Source organism: Lipophrys pholis (assembly GCF_963383615.2).
Source record: "Lipophrys pholis genome assembly, chromosome: 21".
Classification (NCBI taxonomy): domain Eukaryota; kingdom Metazoa; phylum Chordata; class Actinopteri; order Blenniiformes; family Blenniidae; genus Lipophrys; species Lipophrys pholis.
The window spans coordinates 7164035-7185215 of record NC_137649.1 but is presented as its reverse complement, the minus strand read 5'-3'; the positions used below and the strand labels follow the sequence as shown (position 1 = coordinate 7185215).

The 21181-nt window shown below is 38.9% G+C and overlaps 1 protein-coding gene across 2 annotated transcripts in view; it reads right to left on the bottom strand.

Annotated features, from left to right (window-relative positions):
* Positions 1-8208: 8208 nt before the first annotated feature.
* Positions 8209-21181, bottom strand: part of LOC308126299 (low density lipoprotein receptor adapter protein 1) — a 42717-nt gene continuing 29744 nt past the window's right edge. Inside the window, exons 4-10 of one of the 2 annotated variants that reach the window (XM_080490566.1) lie at positions 19027-19141; positions 18639-18711; positions 18400-18486; positions 15657-15781; positions 14763-14797; positions 10441-10469; positions 8209-8428 (exon numbers count right to left, since the gene is read on the bottom strand). In XM_080490566.1, coding sequence (XP_080346692.1) covers positions 8382-8428; positions 10441-10469; positions 14763-14797; positions 15657-15781; positions 18400-18486; positions 18639-18711; positions 19027-19141 — 511 coding nt within the window. In that variant the 3' untranslated portion in view covers positions 8209-8381. The remainder of the gene's footprint in view (positions 8429-10440; positions 10470-14762; positions 14798-15656; positions 15782-18399; positions 18487-18638; positions 18712-19026; positions 19142-21181) is intronic. The other variant, XM_080490565.1, reaches the window with a different exon arrangement.

Sequence of the window (21181 nt, the reverse complement as noted above, 5' to 3'; positions counted from 1 at the left end):
TTTGCCCTGAAGTCTGCTTTCATTATTGCAGAACTTGGCAGTATCTTCCCAATATCTGTCCTCTCCGCTGTTTCCTGTCACAATTTGTCGAGCAGAAGCAGAAACAGATGGAGGGAGGGGGCCAAAAACTCAAACAGGAGTATAAATATATCCTGACTTTATCATGAGGCATGTATAATGAAGCCTCCGTGGAGATGTCAAGTTGTTATTCAGGGGTAAATTGTTTGTTTGTACCTGCTGATACTGTTGTTTTGAGGCTATATTTTTATCACTAATGTTGCTGTGGTGCACATTTATATTTATACAGCAAATAGTAATAACAAGAACTATGATTGGCTCTACAGCATGGACTGAATAACATGCCTGTGAACGTAAGAGCATGCAAGTGATGATATATATGTTACTTGTCAGGTACTGGGGGGTCAAATACTGGTGATATTGTAATGCCTCAAAAACTACAAATGGGTTGTATATGTTAAATATAAGTAAAAGCTATTCATAATTTGTCTATTGGGGGTTCTCCTGTTTTTGTAAAAACAGCCAGAACAATTGCATTGCAAATTGCAGCAAGATGCTGCAGCCAAAGCGAGCAACCCTTATTAGCAGGAAAACTCATCATCAAATGTGAGGGTGATTATGCGAAAACATGCATGAAAGCTGTAAAATTCCTGTATCCTGAGGAGTAGCGAGGTTTTGGTAATAGCCATAGACAGAAATGTAATCATTGGATTTGTAAAAAAAAAAAAAAAAAAAAAAGAAAAAAAAGTACATTAAATCGGATTATTCCCAGAATACATTTGTATTTTTTTTTGCACTCAAGGAAGTGTAGTGCACACAGACAAGGCACTGTAATTACATTTGAACTGATTTAATATGGCCCTACCCAATTCAAATTATGATTACTATTTATCTGTTATGAAATGTCACCACATGACACTTCATGGAAGGTGTTTTGAAAAATGTATCAGAACTGGCTGATGTCAGAGACGATGCTGCTCATAAATATATTAAAGGTCCCATGTTATACAGTTTTTCAACAATTTTATATACAGTTGAGGTCAAAATGATTACCCCCTCCCCCATGAAATGTAAAAATAGTTTTCAATAATTCTTAATATATAAATTTTTAACACAGGTGTTAGAAGTTCATCAACCTTGTATTCAAAGTGTATTTATCCTTGGTCCTGAAATTCAGCCAGTCTAAAAGTCCCTCTCGTGAGTTCTATTGAGAACAAGGCTGTTTCTGTGTCTGTACCTTTAAATGTTAAAGAGCTTTGTTTATCAAGGCCGACTTATTGACTGTTTTCTGGTAGCATTTGCAAGTCGCTCTTAATTTTAGAGATCACAGCTTATCTACCTGTCAAAGGGAGTATACACTACCAGAGGTAGTGGTTATTTCCCCCCATGATGTCACGAAGGGAAAATCTCTGCTTTGCCTGTATGAGCACACATTCACTATAAAGTGGAGGAATCAAGTGGGGGAGATGACAGACTCTCCACTTCTGGGGCCTCATACACTGGCTATTGGGAGACACGTTACTGTTAGAAAACCAATGTCAACTGAATTTTGCATAATATGGGACATTTAAAAGGCTTTAAAATAGTTGAAAGGCCCGACAGAAGTAAGAATGAAGTGAATAAGAAGCTAACAGAATCTGGAACTAACATATCAAAATTCAAAGGCAATGAATTGGATGATATTGTTATTACATAAGAGTCAATCTGATTACTTTATTCAGTGTCCATGGCATAAATGGGACAGTCTGATTGCTCATTCGGAAACAGTTAAGGCAGATTGACACAGGAGTGACTATTTAAACGCAGTTGCCGAGCTCAAAGAGGGCTTTATGTGACCCTCTGAAATGAAATGAGTTTGACATTCTGAGTCACAGCTGTAGCGTGTATGACTTTCACGATCGAGTCAATCGATCAGTGTCAATCGCTGCAACCATTACCGACACAATATTACACTATTAAGGCAGCCAGGAACACCTTATCAGTCACTAATTAGCCATTTCAAAATTGTATCAAATAGCCAATTAACAATCAATTACACTCTCATGAATACTAGATTGATTGATTTGCATATCCCAGGACACCAAGGACAAATTTGACATTGGTAATGGACATATCCCCCTAAAGTTAAACAACCCTAAATATAATGGCTAAACCCAAAGGGGGTTTGGATCATTGCTCAGTGAGCCACACAGTGACAAAGCATTTTTATTTACTGATGTCATAATAAAAAATTGTTTTATAATTACAGTAAATAACAAAGCTCTTTTTAATTACTCTCATTTGCTCTCACAACACACATTAGTGGGCGGCAGTGGGACGGCAGAGAACAGGAGTCTGTTTTCAGATCTGAGGAAGATCAACAAACAGGAGCCGAGAGGAGTTGAAGTGGAGGGAAGCAGGAATATTCAGGTCCCTGCACTTTAGTGAGCACGTCCAAACATAGCAACTATCAGCCTGAAATTGCAAGTTGTTCCCGCAACATAAATATAACATCACAGCCCGTCTCCAGGAACAACGCTGTAGTGCAGGCTGCAGCACATAAAATAACGTGGAGAGTCTTCTAGGCTTTGGTTAGCGCTCTGAGAATATCAAAGAACGGCTTTTTTTTCCCTACAGGCTTGCACTGACATTCACAACAGGCTGCTGTGTTTTCTGAAGGCAGACCAGGTGCTGCAGAGAGCTATTCTTCATCCACAGCAGAAAGGTTTCTGATAGAGGACGGGGGTTGTCAGATTGCGTTTTCACGATAGTCAAGTCCTTGAGGCTCAAGCAATCAAAACCTTTGACTTTTATCTCATCATCTTCCGCCACACGGCCAGACACAATCCATAACACGTCATATTTCGTGATTACCTGCTTGATTAATCATTTGTGCGTTTGATGGGGGTAAAGTCTCTGCCCTCAATTTATGACGTCTTCACCGCGTCTTCACCACAAATATTCTTCCGCATGCTTTTCGAATGAGCCATATTTGTCGGAGCTGTTCTCGTCTCCTCATTTCCACTCCCAAACCGATGGTGAGGCACCCTGCGATGAAGCCTCTTACCGTACATTATGATTATATTTGCATACTTGCATAAACACTCATCAGTCTAAACAAACACAGACAGATTACCGAAATGTGTTCAAGGGGCTGATGCGATTAAGTTTCATAAAAGACTAAATATGTGCGGAAAAAAACTTTTGTCTCATCCCGATTGTTCTTGTGAGCTCTTCCAGGTGCAAATAGAAATAAATATTTATTTGTTAGAGGGTTCTGGTGCCTGTGAAAATCATTCAGCTCATTCTGTCATCTATGATTTGAACGACGATGCTGTTTCATAAGGACAAGGACAGTCTTTTGCTATTGACAGCCTGAGATAATTCAAAATATTACACATATTTGAATCTTAAAATCCATCCCTGACAAGAACCAGAGTCACAAATGACCACATCACAACCACTATGAATAAAGATTCATGTGAAGTGATAAAAAAAAGACACCTACAAACGTACAAAATACATTTAAAAAACACCACAATTGTATTTTATCTGTAAGTTTGCATGACATAAAAGCCATAATACAATTTGAATGCAGATATAATTTACCATCAAGATGCTCAAGGCGGCTTTGTAATGACCATAAAACATATCAACTGCATATGAAATTGAACGCCCTGATTAGACTGCATGCAGTAATCTGACCTCGTGCATTCATCATGGTGCAAATAATAAATTCCAATAATGTCACGAGACAGTGTTCGAGAATGTTATTATTGAAAGCAGTCAGAGGTCATGCAGGCATCTTTATAGCATTTTAACAATAAACACTGGTGTCTGTACCGAGTGCTTATTATTCTATTTTTGTTCCATCTTGAGGAGTAACCTGAATGAGCAGATATATTGACAACAATGCGTCCGACAGACAAACCTAACAAAAAAAATGTGCCCCGCTTTGACCGCAGGGAGCCGAGATATGTTCGACAGAAAATATGTTTATATTCAAATGTAAATCTTCTGCGCAGCTCAGCAGGAAGAGCAAAGCACATAAAGGACTTGCACGTGCAGATGGTGGGTTTCAGTGGGCTTTCTGCATATTGAATAGTGTTTGTTTATTAATAAATTGCAGAAATCAAATTGAAAGACAGACTGCCTTGTATTTTTAGAGCACTGTTTGAAATAAATCACAGTGTGAATGTTACTGTTCTGTAATAAAAATGACAATCCAGTGCAATCAAACATTTGTACAAAGTCCTTTATTATGCATAAATATGTAACAAACTGGAACAATCCCCAGCTCTGTACAAACGCTCACACAGATTGGGACAACTGCTTGTGGTTTAAACACAAACTGCTATTATCATATAATCACAAGACTGTTGGAAACCCACTCATTGCATAGATAGAAAATAAGCACCGTGTTGAAGTAAAACCAAAATTGTAAACGTCAAAGGTTTGTTGAATAGCTTATCTGAAAACCTTCGGCTTTTGAAGATCTTTCTCATATCTTTTTTTCCACCTCTCAAATGTTTTGTGGAGTTCAGCTCTCTCAGTCTGATTTGTATTCAGTGCACTCTGGTTTCAGTTCTACCTCCAAACGCTGGTCTCATCCCTCCTCCCACACAGTAGATTCATAGCAGTGCCAAAGAACTGCTTCCATTCAAGACTTGCTGGGAATCTGCCCGCACTGATGTGCTGTATACAGTATCTTGGTTGCATGAAAGGCAACGTCTTAAGAGCCTGCTCCATTGATCTGTGCTGTAATATAATTTCTACAAGAGTTCAATTCTAATTGATGGTTAAAAAAAAAAAAAGAAAGAAAAAAAGAATGCCCAGGAGGTTTTGCTGCAAGATCAAAGTAATGCATTGCCTTTTACATTTCAAAAACAATTAAAATAGACAATGTAATATCTAATGGCAGCCAGTCACGGCTCACTTTGTGCCATTTTCCAATTTGTTATCATGTACTGAATAACAACGTGCAGAAATCAAAGTCAACACTGACGCATATGAATGGATTTGCTTCAAAACTGTGTAATAACTTTGTTATTGAAAACTGATTCAGATGCGAGTGCTCCTGGAGCTCAATCTGGAGACCCAGAAGCATCCACACAAGAATCAATCAGTCAGTGAATCAATCAGTCATAGAGCTGAAAAGTTAAGTAGATATTTCTACTCATGTTGAAAAGATGCTTGAATTGTGATTGCGTTGCGATGGACTGGTGATCCCTCCAGGGTGCAACCCGCGTTCACGTGGGATTGTCTGCCGTGAGCTGTGAATTTAATATGGTGTACAAGTTTTACCCTCACCTTGAAATACACAGCCTAAATCAATGATTCTTTTAATGTGCCGTGACACATAAGCCATAAAGCTTCTTTAAAAAGAGACAATAGAGTTGGAATTTCACCCGGTCAGTGATGAAGCAATGCATGAATTAAGCTTCATGAACCTGGTAAGTGATGCAATTATAATGCAGCGGGTGCCATGACAACAACACAGAGCCCCCGCAAGCTCCTGCCTCCCATCGTCACAATTATATTCAGCTCCGGTGCCATGAATGCAGAGAGAAGGAGCACTTCAGCCTGACTGGGACAAATTACAAGACCCTCTTGACAGTTAACATCATCTGGGCGGTGGATAAAAATAATCTGGACCGTCGACACGGACAAATTATTTGTCCGAAGCGGAATTTGGGACAAATGGTTTCCACTCATGAGGATGTGTGAGAAGGATGGGCAGTGTTGCATTCTGGCTGTGGCTGAAAGAAGAACGTGTGAACGGTGCAGAACAATGCAACAGGCGATCACTGACTTAACAGAAGAGTTTTATAGTGACTTTTATGTTGCATCATGGCTATTCTGAAATAAATAATGCAATTACTGTAGGGGGGTGGGGTTAGAGTGTTTTCTTAACGTAGCACATGGCTGTTCTGAAAAAATAAAAATCAATTCCTGAAGTAGTAAACTTGACATATTACTAAGTATGTACAGTCTAATCTAATGCAAAAACATACAAGCATCACATTCACAGCCAAACAAGAGTGATAAATATTCACACACAAAAGAAATCCCCCGTGTGAAGCCCTGATTTGAGCCATTCTACTTCATTTACAATGGTAAAGTATGCATACATACATTAATACATCTTCCACAATGAAAAAATACAGTGTATCGAAATAGGTTTCTTTACTTTACCAGTCTGGCATCGAAATACAGTTCTCCTGACCCGACATCGTCCCTTTTCTTGACAGTGAAGTCATCCTTATGTACAGTGAGAGCTGAATAAATGGTGATTACTGAATGTAAAACAGGAATTATGAATGTGACAGTGCTGAAGCTCCAGTCCAGAGTTTGTTGCTGCATAAAAGCACCTATTTCAAAAACTGACCAGCAAATTATTTTTTCCCATTGTTAAAAGAGCATGGTTAATAACAGATAGTTTGATCTCTGATTGAACCCAACAGTGAGGTTATGCTTGAATATGCTTTTTAATTGTATTTATGTGTAATCAGTTTAGTTTTATACAATATTTATATAATTTGTGAGAGTTCAGCAGGAAAGTTGGAATTACATCCCATCCAAAGCACACAACTGTTCCAATATTTGGATGTAACGGCACTCCAAAGAAACTCGAGTTTCTTCTATTTGAAATCTTCATTGTGTTATTGATTTGCCTGTGAGGAAGGAAGTCATGGACAGATGTAGCTGATAGCACATTATCAATCTGCATTAAGAAATCATAAATACTATATAAGTTTTTAAAGCCAAGGTCAAAGCCACGATGAAACTATTCCCTTTCCATTTATATTCCAATCATTCATTTTATAAAACGGCCTTTTCTCAGACTTTGAAATGTCACACCGATTCACTGAGGTGCTTCTTGGAATGATAAGTTATCGCCGTTCGGTGGAACGTTTTCATATCAGTGAGTGCTAACTTTTGACCTCTTGCAATTAGACTGGCCAGTCTGTAATGTAGACGCTACTGCATGCACAACAAAACAACAATAAGCTATGAAGGTTCTTCTCTGACTTTGGAAAAAAAAAAAAAAAAAGGCAAAAATCTCAATACAAGAACCACTTGAGGTTTTCAACCACTCACTGAGGCTGATTCATGCTCGTCGGGTTTAGCGAGGAGGAAGAGAAACGTAGAGAAATTACTTCTGTTATGAGACGAATGCCGAATCTCTGACCTGCAGCAGAACAACAAACTGTTATATAACCAAATCAAACCTCACAAATAAGGAAAGCAACATGATCACATCACACTGGCCTCATGGCTCTGGATCCAACTCAAATTTAGAATCCGTTTCCAATATTACGACTAAAGGTTTGAAAGGTATGGCACTCTTTTACTTAGCTGAGCTTTTAATATTGTACACCAGAAGATGTAGGTTCAAAAACCCATCTCTGAAGAGGAGTTACTTACTGGTTTTTCACATCTTTCAACTCAGCAATTTTTATATTGTCGAGCGAGTCGTCACTCTTTATTTGACTTATGTGTCGATTTGATTGATTTTTATTGTATTGCATTTTATCTTTGACATGCAAAAGCATTTTCAGAATAAAGGATTCAGATAAATGTATTAATATTGAATTTAAGCATGGTCCTCCACTTGTATTTGTAAATCTAAGACACTTGAACAAACATTTTCTATGTCTCACATGGTTTCTCCCATCCTATAGTTATGCAAACCATGTTTGCTTGCCTCATTACAACATCATATTGTTTTAGTCTGATAAAAAGGGTTTGATGAGTGTGACAAAGCAGATGCTGCTTGTCAGACTAATACAGAACCATGACAGTGGACACCAGCGTGTGATGATCACTTTTAACTCCGGAATCCTTCCAGTGACTGCCGCTGTTATTCCATCAAACAAACAAGAAGATCAGAGAACTCTCACATTTCTAGAGAGAGGTGACCGACTCATGTACACACACTGTTGGACTGTGATACAATTTACATCTTTAAACTGATTGATAAGGGGAGTCCATGTATGAAACTGTTCATGAATTCAAAAGAAGATGTGGAATTTTCTTATTGGCGGGAATATCTCATTTATTTTTGCCTCGAAGTGTAGTTATTACACCCTGGGAGCGCTGTGTTTGTGTCATGTGATATATTGACTCTGGCTGGAGACTGTTCTTCACTCTGACTGGAGTCTGTGTGTCGCCTTTTTGACTCGCTGACTTGTATCTCTTTTTTTTTTTCTCCTGTGCGATCCGTTGAAGCATGTTGTTTTCTTTTGGTCCCGACGGGGCTGGGGTATGCTTTCTGTCTGATGTCTGCAGTTCTGCATGTCGAGCAGCTCTTGCTTGTGTGTGTTATGCAGACTCATTGTTGGCGAGAGGCCGCAGATTCTCTGTGTCGACCTCCCGGGGACTCAGAGCTGCATCGTGAGGGCCGGATTCGGAGCGGGACTCGGCCAGTCTGACAAAACCAGAAGCAAAAGAGAGACAGAGAGAGAAGAACGAGCATTGCTGCAGAGCTCATCCAATATTTATACAGAAATATGGAGTCACATAATAAGATTAAAGAGATGATACAAGAAGAAAAGATTGAACGTAGCAAAGGCACACAGTGGAGGCTGATTAGAATAACTGAAATGACAGAAAGTAACATGACGGGGCATTAATGGAAGATAGACTTAATATTCTGCTGCTACCAAGAATAAACAAGTGAACAAGATGCTGCTTGGTATGTTGACAGATCAGAGTATACCGCATGACAAGACTATGGCGACAATTAAATGGCGTTAGATTATTAGAAGATTAAAAAAGTTTAAAGTGTAGTTTTGTGTAGTTTTATGACAAACCATTTTGACTAAAAACTAATTGAAATGTGTGACTGTGGTAATACCACTTAACATTGAAGACGAAACAGTACCTTTGCAATCTAAAGGCGCTTTCAGAACTGTCGGAATAATATTTCAAGCAACTTTAAGCCCTAAATTTATGTACTTATGTACTGTAGTGGCGGCTGGTGGTACATTTCTTAGGGAGGATCTTCATGATTATTCGATTTCAGCCAATGTTAACATAATTTAAATTTAGTGTGTTTATAAACCACATTACAACAATTTTGCCTTTTTTAGATTGAGAGAGGCCCCATTGATGAAACATTCTCGTTCTTTTAAACAGCTAGTGAACAGAGAGACTTATTAAGACTCTTTTATTAACGTACTTGTAAACAAATACAAGCAGAAGCTTCATTAGTCCTTTTTAGAAAATGTATGTGTTTTTGGGGCTGATTTACTTGAAATGACAGTTAGTCCGAGTTTAGGGAAAACAAAAGGTATATCAGGTATTTTTTCAAACAACAGATAAATTCATCTTTTAAAGTATTTTAGAAAGCTTTGATAGAAACCTGAGAAAAAGTGCGAAATAAACTGCTTTTTTAAGCTCTTCGATTTTCAGTCATTAATAAATATGAGCATATCTAAACATTTATAAACATTAACAAACCTATATATATATAAAAGTTGTCTTTCTCTGCCCAATATGTGCCTCAGTATCCGCTGTTCCCGCTCGGTGGGTTTTCATGGCTGAGTTGGTGTTTGTCCCCAATCGCATCCACTTTGCTGATTGAGGAATATCAAGTAGTGAGGAAATTTCACAGGTGGCCTCCTATCACTGCACCACTCTAAGATTCACTGACCTCATGAGAGCGACACATTCTGACACAGATGTTTGTAGAAAGAGTCTGCATGCCGAGCAGCTTGATTTTATACACCGGTGGCCATGGAAGTGATTGGAACACCTGAATTCAATGATTTGAAGAGCTGAGTGAAAACCTCCTTTCTGACGTGTTAAGCTACATATATGCGTTCTATGTGTAGTTAAATGTGTTTGTATAATAAGTATATATGTGTCAATAGCTGTCTGTGCATTGGGTATAGATGTGTTTATTTTGTCGATATAAACTGCAGCAAAAAGATTTTTTCTTTTTGTATGTTTCTGTATTTTGTGTTTATCTGAACATGTCTGGAACAAATTAATATTTATTTTCAAAGAACGTTAATATAACAAAGACTACGGAACATAAATCCTGCAAGGACAGATTTCATTACAACCTTTAAGAGCATATATAATGTTGACAAGTATCCAATATTTTATATTTGAAATGTATTTCACTGTTAAACATCGATATGCAAACAAATTGTGCTCAAGAGTTTGTATTAACGTGGTGATAGCTATTGATATTCCTGAAATACAAATTTTCAATAATGCATGTCTCAAGAAAAAGTATACTAGCCTTCCCAACCGGCTTTGGTTGGTTACAAATGTTAACTTATAATAAATCATCCAGTATTCGAATGGTTACACACACTGGGTGGTGTGGGCTATGAAAAAACAGAAAGGGAACATGCACAAAAGCTTAGTAACAGCCTGCAATGGAAGGCACATGCCATCATACAAATACACAGATAGGTCATCTCTTACCTGGGCCCGTCTCCTCTACTTCCATATTGCTGCATGCCGGATAGAAGACAGAAGAAATTATAACGACGTGACTCTTGGGTAAAGGTTAATATAGGCGAAAACACAGAGACTGTTCAAACTGCGCTCGCGAAGGACACAGAACGGGTGCGCGTGCAACGTGCACACGCAGGGACACGAACGGCCTCTGCTTCAACATGCATAGTGTGAAGTAACACTCAAAGAGGCCTCAATTACACCAAAAACGACCCCATCAAAATTAGATGAGGTTTAATTATTTAAGTACCTCTGTGCTTTTCCGGCAGTTAAACAAGTTCAAAAATTCATTTGAGGAAAACTTGAAAAACAAATTGAAATGATTCAATTAACCCGTCTGAACTGCAGCTGATGTCAAAGGTCGCGAGCACCATTTGCTCCGGTCGTACGCACTTCAGTGGAGTAACTTTTTATAATCATCCAAAAATAGATTTGGTTTTCTTACAGAGCACTAAATCCTGACCTCTGTTAATTAAAATAATTCCACTGAAGTCGGTTAAGCTGAGACAGTCACACAGCTGAAGTCGTGAAACTATAACGCGCCAGTAGTGACCCCTGCAGGGTGCGATGCCAAACCCCTCGCAGAATAAAGAGGTTTAATGGAAAAGCATTTACACACAGAGCGACAAACTGACATTAATGGTATGAGTTTATGCAAAGACTCTCTTAATTGGAGATGAAACAGCAACAGAAGCTGTTGGTGGTGCTTTCCTGCACTTCAGGCGAGACTGACGAGACAATCCAGTGCAAACAAGTCAACAAGCTCATTCTTATCCAACAACGTCTGCTTTTAATGCTAATTTGTGAGCCAAAATCAACTAGTTTGCATATCAGTTTAAGATATTTACACAAATAAGTAATTTTTGGCTACTGTCAAAATGTTGCCTGAGCCGTTACAATATCATGAGTTGCCATGCAAGAAAAATAAATGCAACTCAAAAAGCCTAATTAAAATATAAATATATAAAAGATCCTGCTCACCAAATATCAAGCTGCAAGATTCAAGGTACAGTGGGACATGCTATGGAAATCAATTCTTGCAAATCAATAGCAAACCCTTTCTAAAGCAATGTGGCTCAGAAACATCTGTAGAAAGTATTTCCCTCCTGTGTCGATAAAGAAGTATTCCCTTAGTCAGAGGTAACAGTAATCGTGTATGAAAGCCTCGGCCCCACAGTCTGGTTTAGAGTTCGCAGCGTTTCAGTTCAGATCTTATCCTCCACTGCTGCACAGATCTCCACATCCTGGCTGAACCCTGCGAAGGACGTTGACTTTAACACCTCCAGTGCTTCCTCCGGGGTGTCACGCTTAAATGTTTTTCTTGAGTTCGTCCTTCCTCAATTTGACAATCAGTGAGACGTGAGGTCAGTGCTTCCCTCTGCCTCCTTTTTCTGATCTCATCCACAAGCAGCCGGTTTCCAGACATGGCTTCTTCCAATCGTTGCCTCCGATCTGCCCATTTGCTTTGCATCTTTAAGTCTTTAAGCAGAAACAGATCGATCATCTACAGGCGGCCAAGCTTAATGAGTTTCCCTCTTTTTAATGTGTGGGGCAACTCCTCCCTTTAAGCGGATGTGACGACAGCTACACTGTCAAATACAATATCAGATAGTTATATAAAGAGATGAAAAGACAAGTACAAATGCACAAACATTTAGCCTACATTTGGATTAATTCTATACGGAGGGGCATTATTTGTAGCTGTGAGTTGAAGAACTGTGATAACAGTGTTCAGTGCATCATGTTTTTTTAATGGGTTTGACCCTCTAAGATAGGAATATTATTAGAAATATGTTGGCAAACCTGTGAATAATAATAATAACTACTAGCATATAGTACAGTGGTTTCCAAAATGAAGCTTCTCCCTCCCTGGGGGGGGGTCCGACATGGTGGATTCCTTTTCAACAGAACAAGAAATCATGATTAAAATAAATAACTTGAAGGTAAAACTAGAAAATGTTTGAATAAAATGCAGGTTTTTAGATCAGAACTTATTATGAATGCAATGGATATCAGGTAACGCTTTAGGATAAAGCACACAGAGATCTGAACAGGGGGCAGGAAGACCTAGATTACGCTGACGATTTAATACTATTATTGCTCAATCATTCTTACATACAAGAGGAGAGCCAGAGAATAAACGTCTTTGCAAAGCTGCAAGAAAACTGACGTTGTGGCACTGAACCCCAAGAGAAGTTCAGTCTAGGTATACGGACAGGTTCACCGATCTTGGCAGTGAGGAAGGTACAGAACTGGACATCCAGAGCCGTCTCAACAAGGCCAGGAGCTCCATATGGCGCTCACACCAAGCTGCGTCCTCACAACTCTCCCATACAATTCACAATGTTGGCGACTGACCGAGAAGGATTTACCAAAGCTGTCCACATTTCACACCAAGAGCCTCTGGAGGTGGGTTGGGCACGTCACCCGCCGAGAAGCGTCCATGGCCAAAACAGCAATCGGTAGAGAAAGAAACTCAACAGACGGGAAAGACACGGAGCAGCATTTCAGTCGCGGCGCAGAGGGATCACGTCGCTGCTGAACACGCCACCCGGGATAAAGGGCATTAAAGTAGAGGACAGTGTGAATGATTACATCTTCAATGTCTGTCAAGTTGTACATTTTACATTTTGGTGTCTCAAATCCATAAAAAGCCTGTTTCTGCAGCGTGTCACTCTCTTCGTGACTAAAACTTATGAAATGCTTCTAACTGTATATTGCGGCGCTCACGTCCTCCTCACAACCCACTGTGTTCGTGACAGCTCTGTGGGGAAAGTGGCGTTGACACCAGCAATGAAAGGAGCAGCAGTCGTTTCCATTATGTGCCGATGCTCCAGTCGCAGCGCGCCGACCTTGCAGGATTTGAAAGTCTTTGCTTACGCACTATTTCTGCATGTGGGGTATTCAACACAAGCAGGCGGTGACCCGTCACAGGGTGGTGCATGTACAGTACATGCCCTCATGAAACTACAGAGAGGAAAACATATTCTGACAATAAATCTTACGGTCTGCATTCAATCCTGACCAACGTTTTCAAAAGTCAGCTACTTCAAATACGTACAATATAATATAAATAAATCCAAGCTGTATGTAAAAAGCATACTTTAAGTAAGAAAGTCCTGCTATTATTGTAACGACATCTGTTTTTTTTTTTTGTTTTTTCAACATCAAACCTTAAACTCGTCAAACTGTGACCAGGACTCACGCTTCAATTCAGAAAACAAGACTATTTTAATCCATAATGTAAAACTGGTGTCAATAACAACTACTTGAAATAGCTTTTTCTTTTTTCTCCCCGTTCATTAGGCCTGACATCTGTTTTACTCCAAACCTGAATCATTTCTATTTTGGTCACAGAGCTCATTTGTTACATGAGGTTGGAGGGACGTCCTCCAGGTCAGCTTAAACACTGAGCGTGACGTGAAAATCAACAGGAGCTGTGCCAATTTGTGTTTCTAACAGCGGAGGCTTTACATATTTAGAGACAGTTGTTGTTGTTGTTTTTTTTAATATGAATCCTTTCTACTGCACATCAAGAGACAACCATAAACGAGGCTTCATTCTTTTTCCTCTTTTTCCTACCTGTGAAATGGAGATTTATTCAGTGTTTCTGTTTGTGTCTGTTTCTGTGTGAGCCCATTTTAATAAATAAATGTGTGTTCATGTGGAAAATTGTTTCTTGTCTGACAATAGAGCATCACACTCACTGTAACTGTTAAAACTATATCCAGAGGGGGAAAACATGTCTCATTTTAGAATGACAAACTTAAGAGGATTTGTGTTTTGGAGACTATTTTTGTTTCTTGGCTTGTAACACTGGAAATTCTAAATGCATTTTCATTTCTTCTTTAAATGGAGGAACATGCATTTGTGGGATGAGCTGCCAAACAGCTTTTCTTTGGTTTGACAATCAAGTGTCGGGATGAAAGCTTCACGCGACTGTTAAATAAATGCTTTGTTAAATTATCCACATTTCTTTAGACTTCAACCATCGGATCCACTAAACACCAACAAACAAGAGGTTTGGCCTTGGCAGAGAACATTTTCCCAGTCACTCATCCCACAAATGCATGTTCCTCACAACCGTCACCATTTTAATATAATAAACAGGTCTTCCATTGGTATGACATTTATTGCAAATAAGCCACGAACACAAATTTATTCTTGTGTTTACTTTCTATTCATTAGTTGAGAAGAGAGCTGTTTTTGTTGCTTTCCCCATTAAAATTATCAGTGGTTTTATAAATTAGACGATATTATCAGGCTCGCGTTGAGAAGAGAAAGGTTACCTTGAGAAAGCGTCGTCGAGCCCGTCCTCCACATCCTGTGGTGACACAAAAACATAAATCAATACAGAACATTAAGTGCTACAAATGATACCGTGGCTGCTTCTGTAAAGCCGTAAAACCTCCGTACATCCCCACCAAGTCAGCTATTTGGTACAAATTGAGATATAAATGAGTTTATGACCTCTGTCAAAATCTCACTGTAAACGTTTATATTCTTGTTTCAATGACTTTATCTGTGCCACAATCAATATTTATAATAAGAGATCATGTCTAATAAATAACACTGTGTTCAAGCTGAACTGAAAAAAAAAAAGAAAGGTTATCATTCCCAAGGATATTTAGATATGGAAAATCTAAATTAATTTACCTGATGAGGTATGATTTCACATAATTGGAGGAAAATCCAGTTAGGGGGAAATGTGAAAACAATGAACAGAGAGAGTTTTGACTGCTGGAGCTCATGAAGACATTTAAATGGATGTGCTGCCACCTAGTGTTCAAAATCTGCTATTGAGCGTTAGGACGGCGACAGCGTAAAAAAACTTATGTGTAAATATCAGCTTTTATACACTTTATATTCTTAAAAAATAGAATTGTTTGGAAGAAGAGTACAGAAGATGTCTGCTCCATCTTCGGTGTCAGAGAGTGAATGCTGTCCTTGTGCGATTAGATGAAACAGAAACTCAAAATGCACATTTTATTGCATCTGAAAATACCTGCAGGGTAAAAAAGCGCACAAATCTGTTCAGCATAACAGACGGGTGCCGATTATCCTGCATTTGTATGCGAGATGGAGCAAACGTTTCTAACTTCTGTTGGCTTCCACAACTAGTTTCTTGCAGATGAAGTAAAATTAAGAGTTGATCATGACTAAAAGGTTTCTGTGCGGCCTACCCATGAGTCGTGTTTGATTGGCCGCCTTCGAGTGGGGTTGCTGCGAGGAGAGGGCGAACTGAGGGAAGCTGAGAAGAACGGCCTCTGGAGCTTCTCCATCCCAATGGACTTATGAGCCTCTGGATCTGTGGGAGATGACGCCATGCATGAGAGGAGGAGTATATATAATACTATATATATAAATATATATATGCACAAGTCTTGAATGTAAGTGATAAGTTATTGCTTAGTCAGTTATTTCCAAAACCCACAACATAAATTAGCTTCTATCATTTTGGGGATTTTAAATGTGATAATTATGGCCTCCAGTTAAAAACCAACAATCAATTGTCTGGATTTATGAATTATTTTATATTTTAAGACACACTATTTTTGATGAAATAAAATATATGTTGAAACTATGAAGGAATATAGCAATAAAAGGCTCAGATTACATAAAATAAATCGATAAATAAATCGAAACCAGCGTCCCACAGCTGGCTCTCATGCAAATAGCCATAATTGTGTGACCTATCAACCAAATCCAGTAAGAAAAAGCAGGAAATATCCAGATTCTTGTTTTTTTGCTGAAATCGCTGAAAAATTTTGAATTTCAGCTAATAAAAACTTTTCTTAGAATTTCAGTGACTTCCTACAGAAGGTTAAAGCTTCAACTGCAGTGCACATTATTTGAACATCTTGAAAGGAGATTGTATTATTGTTGTGACAGATTTCAAGGAAAACTTTGATTCTTTAAAAATATTTCTTAAAAGTAGCGGGCACAACACTGGTGGTCAGGGGGAGTTTGTAAACACATGCATAGTGCAACAGATATAGGAAGAATTTTTTTGGGACATTTCAATGTATTTTGCACCAGAAGATTTAATTACATTTGAATTTATGTTGAGATTTTATTGCATTTTCAGTAGTAATTGTTCGTTTTTATTGAAAATGTAGACAATTTCCATCACGTACACTCTGCCCCACAACAAAGAAAAAACGGTTATTGCGGCACTATTTTACCAACCCGGCTCACTCAAGATAAAATTGGTCTGCATGCGGACACAGTTCGTTTGTCCCCAACTCTTCCTTTGTCATCGCTGCAACAAGAACAATCAAAACAGATCTCTGTAAAAACGTCCCTGCTTCTTTCTGTGCAGTTTCTTCGACTGTCCTCGAGGTTTCCACCCCCACCCTCCTCGATGCCCTCGAGTCACTGAGGAACTTTTAATTGAAAGATTCTGGGAAACTCAATCTAAAACTACCAACACGACGGGTCGATAGTTAGGAGCTATTTTGTAGATCCTCCGCTGCCACTGAGGAGGGGAAAACATTTGACCTATAAATGTCACAGCCTTCGGAAAGTCCTTAAAAATCTGCCGCTCCCTTGAATGACTAATGAAGAGGGCATAATTAGGTGATTTGTCCTCAGTGTGTGCCGGATGTGCTTTTTTTTGTGTCAGAGGTCGAACTCTGAAAGTCTCAAGGTAATGGACATATAAGTAGAAAGGTCATTTAAAGTCAGAATCTGACCAAATATAGTGACATTTACTTGATAACACTGATTGGAAACTGTTGGATGTGTCAAAATAAAAGCCTCAAGCCAGACGTGATACACACTTCCATCTAATTACTGTCTTAGTTTAACAATTGTAACATGTTCTAGTTGTCTTTGTTACTGTATTCATTTAGAGAGTCAGATTTTGTCATCAGCATGTTGAGATTACACCGTTTTTAATCCAGATTAAAGCACCGGGTTGGCTGGAGCATTTTCATTATTTGGACATCAAGAAAACCCGCTATTAAAATAAAGTTTTTCAAATGTTGCCAAAATAAGGAGGAATAAAAGATTCTCACAAAAAAAAACTTTTGTTCAACAGAATAGTTCAGAAAATACACTCATCAGCTTTCTTACACGGTGTTACATGAGAACATTGCTGATACTTTCACATCCCAACAGGGAATACTGCAGTGAGGTATGAGGCAAAAATCTCGGGGAAGTTTTCTTTGCTCAGCTTAAAATGTGGGGACGGAGAGAAACTGCTGACTGCGCTGGGGGCAGATTTGTCTCTTGAATCGAAGCAAAAATGTACATATTTTAAGAAACAAACATGGTGTTAAGTGTCATACTTGTTCATGTCTGGCTCTCTAGCCACCTGTCAAATCCCACGATGCACCCTGCCTGTAGCGGAGATCTGTCTGCGTGTCATATTCACGTTCTCCCTGCTTATGCGGAGGGCTTTTCCCTGAAACTGTGACTTCCAAACACAGTCAAGCCCGTGAAGCTCATAAAGAGGATGTGAAATTGGCTGTGAATGAGTGCATTAGTGATCAAAATGCAAATATTTGTACTCTTGTTTAAAAGTCCAGCTTTGGATAAAGAAAGTACTCAAAATTAATGAACAAATAATGTTTTTTACAACTTAAATGTTATTTCACTATCTCTTCTGTAATGATTGTTGTGTCACAGTTATCAGACATGAAAAATAGGTAGAAATACTCACCAACAAACTCACTTAAATAAGGATTAACTTAATTCAATCATCTGTTTCCAACTATGACATTATCTGAGAATCTTACAGTTAACCTTGTTAGGATAATATCTCCTCTCAGTTGTTCTGTAATCATCAGTGGATGTTGCAGGCGGAATCTCCCGGTTGTGTTCGGTTCAGCAGTGCAACGCTCCACTCATGAAATCCTGCCTGTTGTTGTTTGCCTCTGAGCTCATTGGGATAAGCAGAGACACAAAACACAATGAATTTACCCGCTGGTGTGCACTGAGCGTCTGGTGTCTCTGTCTGTCTGTTGCTGGCTGCACAGGAACAGCAGGTCCTGGCCTTCTTGCTTTTGTCTGCAAACACAACTGAGTGGTTGATGTGTATCCTGTTTATGTTAAAGCATTTTATTTGCAGTTGAAAGAAGGTGGGTCACTTACACCACAATTTGCAAAAAGCACAATTGTGGAGGTCAGCGTGGTTTGAAATAGACATTCAGAAAACTTACCTTCCTGAGCAATCTCCCAGAGATCTAGGGCGACTTTAAAGGCCTGGGCGACTGTTAGCGTCACCGCCTGAGCCTGGAGGAGGGTCAAATAAACAAGGATAGCGTTGCAGTTAAATACGAGCGCATAAATAGTTTAGCTGAGATGGTTTATTTATGTTTTCTCAGTTTTAGATGTCAAGTAAAGAGTTTTCACTATTTTTCATGAACTCATCTCACTCATGGTGGGTGTCATTCGCGTTGCTGCCACAAGATGGAGCCAAACAACGCTTACTGTCATGAGTGCAGCCTCTTACCCTTATCACACATTCAAACAACAATACAGATAAAGTGAAACAACATGAATTTAATAGATCTATATGAATGCCCATTTTCCAATATATACACTTACAACTTTCTTCTTTTGGCAGAGAAACGCGTGACACTCCAGCGTCTCATTGAACTGACTCTGAGAGACGTATGCAAAGACCTTGTCCTGAGTTTTATCTGCAGTGCAGTACGAGATTCTGCAAGAGAAATAACACACACAAAAAAACAAACATATTTTCCATTTAAAATTAGTTGAAACATTTATAATGATGCATTGGCAATTGCAGCGGACAGACGCTAGTTTGTTTCTTTGGCTTTGAGTGATTGAGATCATTATTTTCAATGAAGCAGTGAAGTCAAACAAATTAAAATTATTGATATGTAAATCAATAAAAAAGTGCTTCTCTCATCAGTCAACTTGCTTTAAGGGGAACAGGAAGAAGAAAACATGTAACAGAAAAAAAACGATTACATTTATAATAGAGTGTAATACAGTAAACATTCCAATACAATTATTCCAATACAAAATGAATATGAATATCAGTACACTTGCACACCCCTAACCTATATACAGTGATATAAATTAATCAAATCAAGACTGAATATATTAGTATAAACACAGTTCTATCTGAACACTTAACACATTAGATCATGTATATACTGTAGTTGACATAGTTGACAAGGAAGTATTAACTAAGTAATTGTAGTAGATTTGCCTTCTGTGTAACCAGAAAATACCATTGCAGTGATTGGGCATCCAACGGCCTGTAGAAATTACTTAAAATATAATTGAAAGAGACGATATGATGCTTTCTCAATAACCTATATGAACATAAAGGTGACCATATAGCAACACTTGTATGTATATGCCTATACATTGTACACATCATGTCATCACCTCTTGCAACAACTTCTTATTATTATAATCATGGAAGCAGAATATGAAGATTAAAATATTTATAATAACCCCCCCACACACACACACACACAGGAAAACATAGTTTTTAACCAAGAACCTCTCACAGAGAGAACAAAGAAAAACACATGAAGAATCAGCGACAGGAGCTGATGCTCCTTAAACCTCATGTAGAAATTTAAGCTACACTGCATATGTATTGGCTTTGCTTTCAGGCTGTTCTTTATGCATATGCATCAGGTCGCCAATCACGGCCTGATGAGAGCGGTGGCTATGAATAATATGTTGATTAACTCCCACGAGCGGGCAATGGTGACGCATGAGAGATGCTTGAAACTGCAGGTACTTTATATTTTGGATAAAACGTGTTTTATGCAAAATATACATTATATAAATAAATAGAAAAAACATGCATAAATCCAAATAGCATTTGTATGGATGAAGATGGGGCAGACTGATGCTTTAGGTCCTTTGGTGGACAGGCAGGCTGGTAATACAGTGAGGAGGATGAGTGTGCATGGTGGTGATGTGTGTATTTGATAGAGATATGAGAGCTACGGGCGGCCGGCAAGTTGTGGATGACCTTGTAAGTCAGAAGCAAAATCTTTGAATAAGTGTGTTTAACTTGGAGCCAAAAAAGCTGCAGGAGCACCGATGTCCCTGAAAACATTCCCATTCAGAGTGAAGCAGAAGTCAAACATATGAGGTCCTAAACAGAGTCGGAGTAGTTCTGGTACTGTCAATGCATTCTGCTTGTTTACTAATCCTAAATAGGCCATCCCTTTCAACTTTTTCTCTGCTCATTTTCATGCAATTAAACCCCAAATCTAAGTTAGAGCATGGCGGGGGGGGGGGGGGGGGGAACACAGAGCCTGGTGTCCTGGGCATTTCTATGTGGGTCATGCATCGTTGGTGCAAGCCAGCAAACAATCTTAGCTGGTTACGAGAGAGCTGATGAGTTCATGCTTGTTATTTGATCCAATAAATGATTCCATTTTAGTGCCCTCCCTTTGAAGTGGGGCAGCAAATTAGTGTCAGCCTTCCACAGATTCCCCCTTTGCATACAGTTCATAAATACACTGTAATGATGTCTGATTATACAGTGATGCAGTCAGAGCTGAATCCACTTGTATGGTGATGATAATGACATCAACTGACAGACTGAGTCCTGTTGAGTATGAAATAACAGTCTTGGCATCTCATGCGTCAGACTTCATCCACAGCCACAATGAGAGGAGAAGCACCCGATCTCGTCCACATGCCCCTCCCAGTAACGAATCTGTTCTTTAATGATCGTGGCAAAGGTCAAGTGCATCACTCT